The sequence below is a fragment of the Echeneis naucrates genome, chromosome 9 (assembly GCF_900963305.1).
Source record: "Echeneis naucrates chromosome 9, fEcheNa1.1, whole genome shotgun sequence".
Classification (NCBI taxonomy): domain Eukaryota; kingdom Metazoa; phylum Chordata; class Actinopteri; order Carangiformes; family Echeneidae; genus Echeneis; species Echeneis naucrates.
This window is the reverse complement of record NC_042519.1, coordinates 825,803-836,728: the sequence shown is the minus strand read 5'-3', so window position 1 is coordinate 836,728 and position 10,926 is coordinate 825,803. Positions and strand designations below refer to the sequence as shown.

Here is a 10,926-nt window from a genome sequence, read left to right as displayed (position 1 = left end):
GCAGTAGAGTAGTATTAAAGCACCAACTTGAAGCTCTGGTGTTTCCTGTTCTTAGTGAGAAAGTACATAAAACAGCCCTGTGATCAGATAAAGAGGTAGGTGACATTTCAGAATTGCAAATGTCACAAAAAAGAGATTTAGAAGCGAAAATGTAGTCTATACGAGAAAAAGTGTTGTAAGACTTTCACATTGTAGTATTTGTTCTGAAATCTATATATGCCAGCTTCAAGGTAATGTGGCTCCTGTATAAATGCAAAGTGAATATTCTTTCTGTAAAGGAGCTCTAAAGTGCTTGTACGCTTCTGAGGAGAGTTTCCATGACAGAACAATGATATAATTCATAATTGTTTATATATGTATGACATACAGTTGGACAAGAATGCAGTGATTTGAAAAACAGAATTGAGATACAGGTATGACCTGGGGAACCCCACCAGCAAAACAGACCCGTCCTGCCCCCACCCACGAAAAGATATCAGAAGGGAGTCCTTGGCCAAATCCCCCCTCAAAAAAAGTCTACCAGTGACCATGAGGAATCAAATATATTCCCTCCACCCTCCCATTAGTGTGAGATGTGGAACACTAAGGCAAGAACTATGGAGCCCTATAGCAATAACTTGAGATCTAGATTGATTAGGGGAAATACAAAAAGCAAATAAATAATAAACCAAGGGATGGCAATACCCATAGAGTAAGAGTTAAAGGCTCAAATGTTCTTCCATCGCTATATATATGCAGGAGCAGGCTTCAATCAATACACTGAAATAGAGACAGAGAGAAAAAGGAGGATACTGCACAAGTTCACTTCAGAAAAAAAAGAAAATTAAAAAAAACCCAATCAACTCTAAGCTCTCAGTTTCTGACAGTTTGTTTTAGTGAGAAAAAAAAAGGAAAAGACAACCTTGAAAGAGGTAGTTCATCCCTTAAATCTTTCTTACCCCAGTTTTAACTGGGGCTCGGCCTCTCTTGGCTCCTGAAAGGTGAAGCAGGGAGAGCTTGATTGTAGCGGGGTAGATAAGGAATGCTTCAAATCCCTTATTGCGGGTCTGGTACATCACTTTATAGCAGGGATTCCGACGCCTCGTTGTGGCCTTGCTGTAGTCTGCAGTGAACTTCGGTTGGTTGCCAGCCACCTCCCGAGGATCCTTTCGAGCTGCGTTTAGGAGATGGTTTTCTATCCGTGTAGCGTAGGCACTTTAAAATCAGCGGGTGTGGGCATTGGTAAATTCGGTTTAATATATCTTTAAGTTTCCCAGGAACGCAGCAGTAGAGTTTTTCGCAGCTGACACTCTCTCTTGTAGGTTAGCGGTTTCAGAGTGGATAGATTTTATTTCTTCCGTATGGCGTGACAGAATAGAGTGCATACTGTCAATTCGTTTCTCCAGTCTTAAACAGCCTCAGATTTCTCATCAGCCTCCTTAAAGCATGGTGTCATTACTTCTTCCATGACTTTGGCCATCATGTGAGCCATCATGTCTTGCTTGGCGACGGTAGTTTTCCTTGATCTTTAGTCTGTTGTGCCTAGGATTGTGTAAAGTATTGTCTCTTATCAAGTCTCAATCTGGAAGGGATGTTCTTTACTGTGGGTTGACTTAAGAACAATTACTGAAGGAAGGAGTATAACAATGGCTTAATTTATGGAGGATTTTATTAATTAAAAAGGGGTAAATAAAAATGTGCTCATTATATACAGGTGTAAATCAAAGCATAAACTAAGAGAAACAGGTGAGCTTGGATATGTAAATAGAATGGCATGATATAACAATGATAATTAAGCAGCTGGTACTTCTTGAGGATTTGGGCGAATGAGTGGCAGATCGTCTATCAAAATACAGGGGGGAGTCTGTCCGAGGAAGGAGAGCTCTGAAGCTAAAATTTGATTCACTGTGGTCTAATAGCCATGCCTCGCACCACTCAGAACAACCCGCTGGGGAGGCAGATAAACGCCACCTTACTTTGTAGATGACTCAACTGGCCATGCAAAGAGCAGGAGATGTCCGACGAGAGCGGCCGCGTCGAGGTCCTTCGTCGTGGCCTCCCAAGCTAGACTGGTCCTTGGCTGAAGTGGCTGTCTGTCTGGCTCGTCCCTCTTCAGCGGCAGTGTTGTCTTTTGGGCAATTGGCTTAGTTATTAAGTTAATATACAAATTATTCTTCTCTTTCCTGATGAAAACAGACTGGAGCCACGGGCAGCACAAGTGGCACTGGTTACCACAGCAACTCGAGACGTTGGAGGGTGAGTGCATAATGCAGGTCCAAGTATATGCCTTCAGACTGATTTCACTGTATTATTGATATCTGACATAGAACCTGCAGCTCGCCAGGTACATTATCAACACTCCTGGTTTACTGCAGAGGAATGGTGAAATAGGCACAAAGTGGCAGTCGCTCATGATTTTCTACTGCCGAAAATTTTCTGCAGCATCATCCCAATCACAAATTTTTTCACTCTCATTTCCTTTTGCTCCATATCTTCAAATCTAATAAGACCTAGTGACTCAAAGAGAGCTGTGCTGCTTCAGTTTCCAAGTAATGACAATAATAATAAACTTAATTAGCTCCTTTCAAACCAAAGTGTCTTCAAATTCAATGTTCAAAGATAAGAAATTAACCAAAACCTCTCAAATGAAGCACATAAAATGTCATACACATAAATTGAGCCAAGAAAAAGTATTTTTTAAAGTTAAAAATTATTTTATAAAAATGTGTTTAGTTTACAGCAGATCAGTCAACTCTGATATGTTACAGTCTTTGTCTGGAATCTGGACACACAGTAACAAAACACACACACAGTGCGAGTAATTGTGAGGTGCTTGGATCATTGATTGTGTGTTTTCAAAAGTTATATGAGAGAGGAGATAGATGTCCGCTGTTGCTGGTTTAACAGCTGAGGAGTAAGAATTTCTGTGTTCACTTGCTGTTATGTTTCCATTAATACAGTTTTGTATGAAGGTCTGCAGCAGATTCATGTGACCTGGATCTGAACTTTGAATGGAGTCTTCTGCTGAGAAAAACCTCATGTTAGCAAGTCTTCAAAAGAAATGCTACCTCTCAGGAAAGTAAAATCAGCTCTGAAATCATAAGATTGGATATGATCGTGTCTGTTAATCAGCAATGGAAAGAGATTTCCTCCTAAATGTCCAGCTGGACATCCATACACATACATGAGGGGAACAGATATTGAAACTTTCTACTGAAATGACGGAACTGAGAATATTAACCCATCAACAGCAGCAGCGATAACCAGCATCAATAATTTCCTCATCCGTGGGAGATCAGGAAGGGAAACTGAACAAACTAATAACTGTCAATGTGTTCATCTTTACCTGAAGTGGATTTTTGGGAAGTTTATGCCTTTATTCATGGGTGTGTAGTGCACTCGAACACTCGTCTGGCAAATCTGAAAGCCTGGGGCCAGATTCTCCAATCCGTTTCCAAGAAAGATCTCAAGTAATGTCTTAAGATCTTCATATGTTCATAAAATACTCAACTACCAATAGGGATATAGGTCAGAGCATACAAGGGCACTGCTGAATGGGACTTGTCAGTCAGAAAATAGTGTTGGTTGAGTTGAGGATGAGGAAGACACTAATGAATGAAGATAATGAAAACCATATATTTCAACAAAAACTGAGACGAATGACTTATTTACAGAGTTGAAAGGTAGATCACATTGTTTGGTGTGCTTGAAGACTGTATCTGCAATGAATGAATACAACATTAACTGCCGGTTAATGCTACAACGGTGCCCACAGAGATGAATTTGAAAAATACACTGGAGCAGCCAGTCTCGCCATCGTGGAAGATCTGAAAAGAAAGGTACATAAACAGCAAAGCCTTTTCAGAAAAGCAGCAATAACACAAAAATGTTCTCTTGATGCATCCAAGTTGCCCTGGAGCTGGCTAAAACTAAAATGCTGCTGTTTGCCATTAACGCAGCACACTTTTTCTCAGTTTCTCTATCAAAGGCTTTTGGGGATGATAAAATAGCCCAAAATTTTGAGTCTGTGTCTCATTCATGACGAACAATGACTCTCAGAATTTTTGACATCAGCAATCGTGTGCAGGGGAAGACTGCTCTTACAAGTCTCTGGCCTTGGATGAGAGCACTGACGTTACGGATGTGAACCAGCTGCTGATATATGATTGAACAAAAAACAGTGGATTTGATTCTCATGAAGAACTGATGAAACTGGTATCACTGCATGGTACTACCAAGGGAGGAGATGTTTTCAATGCAGTAAAAGATGTCACAGAATATGGTGGCTTCCAAAACCTTTCTGCCATCCCAACTGATAGGGCACCATCCATGCAGGGGAGACGTCTGGGATTTGCAGGCCTATTGCGACAGAGTAGTGTGTGATGCCCAGTTCTACACTGCAGAATTCACCAGGTAAGAAAACAATAATATTAATGTTGTAGGAGTGGATTAGCATAGCATTGATGGACAAAACAGGGACAAATACTCACTATGAGTGCCGGTCTTTTGTTTTTTTCAGTTTTGCCATAATTTAAAAAAATAAATAAAAATATTCCCTCTTTGCTGTTTACATGGCTAATGAAAATTATTATTGAATGTATATTATCATTTAATCTGAGTGTACATTTATTAGTTAGCCAGGTTAGGCCTAACTGCAATATTTGCTACTTTTGCTACTGCAATACAGATGTGATTGCAATCAGTAAGATATTATTTTCTTTGATTGTAGGAGGCTCTTTGTGGAAAAAAGTGAACCAGTCATGTCATGGATGTGGTTACCAGAGTGACTTGATCTGTGGTGGGAACAGAGTACTCACACATCGGAAATTTGTGGTGATCTTAAACTTCATACAAATGTAAGATGGATGAGCTGTGGAAAATGTCTGGAACGATTTTTTTGCCCTGCCTACCACGATTGCCTTGTTATTAGAGGACTCAGCTTGGCCATATCAATGGATTCCAACGTAAACTTGAACTTAATAAAGACTATTAGTCATCCAGCAAACTAAGCCACTTTGACGCGTGTGCGCAGTTATGCACAGACCACTCTGCCAGTCCCCGCTCTTTCACCAAGTATGCAACTGACATTGCCACCCTATAGGAGCAGTTAAAAAACTGCTTCCAAGACTTCCATACAATGCAGCCTTGCATCTATCTTTTCACAGCCTCACTGTCCACAGAGATTGATGAGCAACCTATCAATCTGCAGATGGAACTGTGTGAATTGCAGGCCAACTCTTTCTACAAACAAAAACTGGAAACTGTTGCCCAAGTCCCGCTTCCTACGACTGAGAGACTTTTCACTGTCCCTGGCAAGCATGTTTGGGAGTACATATATTTGTGAGAGCAACTTTTGCACTCTCAAGCATCTGAAATTAAAGGAGAGAAACAGACTCTCAGATGAAACACTGCTTCACCTAATGCAAGTGGGATGTACAATGATCAACATTGATGTCCCAGCTCTTGTTCATGCACGAGAGAGCACAAGTGTTAAATTAAGTGTTCAAATCAACACAGGAGATTGACATAATTTGTGTGGAACTTTTTGATCACACAGGGATTATTTATTTGTAGTCCTGTTGATTGATCACTTTATTACAGTTTTCACCTGTGTTATTGTGTTCATCCATGGCAAGGCAAGGGAAGGTAAGGCAAGTTTATTTAAAGAGCACAATTTGTACCCAGGGTAATTCAAAGTGCTTTACAGATGCAGATTACAGCATTACAAGAAGGCAGATAGAATCATTACGTAAATAATTTAAAAGAAAGTAATAATAACTGAATGAATTAAAAGAATTAAAAGTACTGTCCTCGAGATAAGACCTAAACCAGTTTAGAGCAGTAACAGAGATTCCCACCCAGTTGTATAACCTCTGTAATAAGATCACATGGTCAACTTTGTCAAAGGCAGCGCTCAGGTCCAGCAGAAATAGGACTGAGACTTTGCCTGCATCTGTGTTCAGGTGGATATCATTAGTCACCTTGATCAGAGCTGTCTCAGTGTTGTGTTGGGGCCAAAAGCCTGATTGGAAAGTATCAAAAACACTATAAGACAAGAGAAAGTCAGTAAGTTGTTGGTGTACAGCTTTTTCCAGGAATTTGCCTAAGAATGATAGGTTTGATATGGGCTGATAGTTGTTCAGAACTGTGGCATCAAGACTGTCATCAAGGTAGCACGTTGATGGACTCAGACTGCAGATGATCTCTTCAACTGTTTTATCAGTGACAGGTTTGAAATGTGTCAGCTCTAAGTGTCTAGCTGGATGCAGGGTAGTTTTTTGTGTTGTTGAGGTTATTTTTTAATTTTTCAACTTTGTTGTTAAAGAATATTGCAAACTTTTTACACTTACTGTAGATGTAGGTATTAGGTCTAAAGGTAGTGAAACTGGAGGGTTTGCTAATCGGTTTACTGTAGCAAACAGGACATAAGAGTTGTTACTGCAGTTTGTGATGATTTTTGAGAAATAAATGGTTGAACACGCATAGCTTTTCTTTAGAAATCTCGTAATGAATCTGAAGCTTTGACTTGCACCATTTCCGTTCAGCTCTCTGGCATTCCTTTTTCTGTGCCCTTTATTCCATGGCGCCTTTTGCCTACTTTTAACCATTCTAACCAAATCAAATCAAATCAAATCAGATTTATTTGTATAGCGCCAAATCATAACAAAGTTACATCAAGGCACTTTACATATAGAGCAGGTCTAGACCAAACTCTTTATAAATTTATTTAAAGAGACCCAACAGATCCCCCGATGAGCAAGCACTTGGCAACAGTGGCAAGGAAAAACTTCCTTTAAGAGGCAGAAACCTTGAGCAGAACCAGGCTCGGGGGGGCGGCCATAACATAATAACGGATTCTCTCCGTTACATCCGTCTATGACTCACTCTTGAGCTTGTCTTGGTCACGTGATACGTTACTGCTAAAATTAAACCCACAAGCTAGCAAAATGATTAAAAAAGGATAGTTTCTTTGTGAAGGGGAAAAGGCCCAGTGAGGAGACAGAAGAAGAGCCTGTGACTTCCATTAAAAAGAAAGCTGCATTTAGGTTCGGGGTTAGGGGGCAGAGAGGATGTTATGATGACGCTGCTAATAAAGTTGCATACAAGTGCACAGTGGATTCACGTTTATTATGACATTTAGAAAATAGCACAGTTTTTATGCCGATCGTATAATTTTATTTTGTTGCATTTATACGCCACACCTTAAAGGCTGGTCCGTGGAAATATTGTCTGACATTAAACCGGTCCGTGGCACAAAAAAGGTTGGGGACCGCTGGCCTGGAGGAAGCAGATAAAGCGTAAAGAGGATTGGTCCAAGTACCGAACCCTGCGGGACTCCATGACTGACTACAGTACATGAGGAGGAGCTGTTGTTTACATGAACAAACTGATGTCTATCTGATAAGTAGGATTTGAACCACTTTAGTGCAGTTCCTTTAATTCCAATTTCATGTTCCAGTCTCTGTAGTAAAATATTATGATCTATGGTGTCGAATACAGCACTAAGATCTAGAAGGAGAAGTATGGAGGCCATTAGAATGTCATTGGAGACTTTAACCAGCGCTGTTTCTGTGCTATGATGGGCTCTAAATCCTGACTGAAACACTTCAAACAAACTGTTCCCATCCAGATGCTCGTGTAGTTGTTTTGGTCCAGCTTTCTCAATCATTTTAGAAATAAATGGAAGGTTCGATATGGGTCTATAGTTTGCCAAAATATCTGGATCAAGATTAGGCTTTTTAAGCTGGGGTTTGATGACCGCAGTCTTAAGTGCCTGAGGTACATAACCCAGAAATAAAGTCAGTTTAACCAAATCTAGAATGAACGGCTCAATTAAATAGATCTCTTTAAGATCTCTTTAAAGAGGCCAGTTGGTACTGGGTCTAATAGACAGGTTGACGGTCTGGATGATGAAACTATAGAAGCTAGCTCTGAGAGATTCAGAGGTGAGAATGATTCCAGATGTAAAAGAGGCGCCGCAGCTGATTCAGGAGTTGCCGTCTTCAGAAGGGGATTTTTATCTAACGTAGGCAAGAGCTGATAAAGTCTAACCTTGACAGGAGCAATGGTATCCAACACATTTAAAACACTTGCTGTGAAAGAGTTCAACAGGTCAACATTAAAATGTGGGGTATTTTCAATTCTAATCATTTCCATAAACTGTGTCTCTGTGCTGTCATTTATGAGTCTTCCTTGAACAAATGTAGACCTAGCTACCTGTTTGGGTGTAACAGACAAGTTGAAGAAAACACGAAAATGATCAGTTAAAGCAACATCAACAACGTTCACATTTGAGATCCAGAGTGTGCCCTCTGCTGTGGGTGGGCTCAGTCACATGCTGAGTTATACCAAACATTTCAAGGACCGCAGTGAGTTCTTTAGTGTGCCTGTCATTGGCTACATCCACATGCACATTCAAGTCACCTGCACTGACCAGTCAAAATCAGTGCACGCAACTGAGAGTAGTTCAGTAAAATTGTCAATAAAGCAATTCTGTGGTGGTTTGTAGAGGGTGATATAAAGTATGGAAGATTGTTTTAGCTCCAGTTTGAATGACACATCATCAAATGATGAAAAATCCCCAAATGACAATTTGTGGCTAAGTATGTTGTCTCTGAATATGGCTAAAACACCCTCACCCTTCTGGTTTTGTTGTGTTTCAAACACAACATTGAAGTGAGGTGGAATAGACTCAATTAGGACTGCATTAGCTGTGTTTTTGTCAAGCCATGTCTCTGGCTCCTCTCTTCTCACTGTGGCAGCACAGGATCTGGTTCAGGCTTATGATTCGTCATGTGTCTCACTCCATGTCTGTTCAGGTGTGGGCCTTTTTCATTAAACAGAATCTCACTTTGCCAGAAAGAATTAAAGTTCTCGATGATGAAATGCAGTCCTCTGGCCTCACAGACTTTGGACAGCCATTTCAGCTGGCTGAATTTGTTGATCCTCCTGTCAGAGGCCCACTAATAAATGGGGATATTGCCACTTTATCAAGACTATCAAACAGTTTATCAAAGTCTTTTTTTAGGATTTCAGGCTGGTTCTGTCTGATGCCCACAGCACTCATGTGGATAATCAGCTGTTTCACTCCTTGGTGTTTTGCCAGTTCCTCAGGCAGTCGTTCTGTGATATCAGAGACATTGGCACTATGATAGAAGCAAGTAACCATCCTGTTCATGTTTATGTTAGCTATGGCTCTGTCTCCAAGCACAAGTGTATCTTGAACACAGTTTTTCTGTTCATCTGCTGCTTTGTGCTGCCTTCGTTGTTCTCAGTGATATTGTAGTTTTCTCTCTGTTCGTTATTTTCAGTCAGATTTGCCTCTGACAGTAGTAACTATTTGTTACTAGTTAACTAAGTTAACTATTTGTTAACTTTATTCTGTTAACCAATCTTCCGTTGGTCACACGGTCAGTTTTTTCACCTTTCCCTTTGAAAGTAAATGTGGACTTCTTACCACTCGATTCCACAGGAAGTGTTTCATGAATTCCTTTTTCAGTTTCTAAGGCAAAAATCCTTCCTTGTAGAGCAAGAATTTCTTGGTGATATATCCGACAGTTTTTGCAAGGAGACTTTGTTTGGATTACTCCTTCGATCTTGAGAAGATTGTGGTCGCTGTCTCTTCAGATCAGTTGTAAAAGGCAGAAAAATTGTTGAAAAAGTCTTGGTTTACTTAAAAGAAAAAGAATAAAATCATATCCAAGACTTGTAGGAGAAGTGGATTAATTTAGAAGCGAATAAAGCAGCAAGGAGCAGGGAGAAACTTCTTATTTTGTTCTGTCGGTGTCCCATCTTGATTAGTCATTCATGTTCTCATGTTCAGCCTTTGCTGGGCTTTCAAGTGAAGATTTTAATTGTTTCAACCTGTAATGAATTCTGGCTCTTGCTATAGTAAATATATTTAACTATTAAAATACATGCATACAAACATACAATGTTTTGAACGCCATAACACAAATACAATTTTGTAAACGTTAACACAAAGTGCAGGAGTTGGAGTTTTCTACTTTGTGTGCTAGCAAAACATCAGAGGGTTTAAGCAGCATGGCGTTTTACTCCTGTAGCTGGCTTTTTAGAGGAGTATTGATCACAATTAGTGCGCCTGTCACAGATAGGCAATTTGTTCCTTTCCTGAGTGTAAATTGAATTGAGCTGGGCTTTCTTTGGGTGAGCTGTTTCGACGAGGCCGAAAGCTCCAATGACAGATAACAAGTATCACGATGGTGGTTATCAACTCGATTTGTTGACCCACGTTCACATAAAAAGGGGCGTTTAGGTGTCATTTCTGCATGGGCTGCATATTCCAGCCAAGCCGAGTAGATTATGATAATGGAGAACTATGAAGAGTTCAAGCCAATAATAACAGCTAAAAGCAACACTGTTTCTACAAACAAGGCAAGAGAGGAAGCCTGAAAAAAAATTTTTGATTGTGTAAGTTCATATAGTGCGTAAGTTAATATAGCCGAAATAATATATCATTATATAACTTGAAATCCCTCCCTGAACATTGTCTCACAATGAAGAATATATGGAAATCACTTAGATTAGGGCCAAATCAAATTGGTTTTAGGCTCATCATAGCTGGCTAAGGCACTAATCTTGCTTCATAGTACACCCTTCTGGTGATTTGAACAAACCACTAATGGGTTGTTGTCAATCATATTTTTTCATTGTCAGAGAAAAAAAAACATAAAATAAAATAAGTATTAGCTGATCAGATATATTATGTCATTTAGATTTTTTTTTTTTTTTTTGGTTTCCTGAAACAAATGTCTTAAAGCTGCATAAACTATATTTTTAGCCACCTGAGATGCTAAACAGATACAACTGATAAAAAGCGACATCCCCTAAGCTATACACCGCCTGTTGATCCAAGTTTCATGATAAAATACAGATTAATGCAACTTTAAACTCTCAAATAACTCTTCAGAGCTTTCTTAGCATTTT

The 10,926-nt window shown here is 39.8% G+C and overlaps 1 protein-coding gene across 1 annotated transcript in view; it reads right to left on the bottom strand.

Moving 5' to 3' along the window:
- Positions 1-747: 747 nt before the first annotated feature.
- The window catches only part of zmat4a (zinc finger, matrin-type 4a), a 154,838-nt gene continuing 144,659 nt past the window's right edge, over positions 748-10,926 (bottom strand). The window contains exons 7-8 of the mRNA XM_029509820.1: positions 939-1,194; positions 748-759 (exon numbers count right to left, since the gene is read on the bottom strand). Coding sequence (XP_029365680.1) covers positions 748-759; positions 939-1,194 — 268 coding nt within the window. The remainder of the gene's footprint in view (positions 760-938; positions 1,195-10,926) is intronic.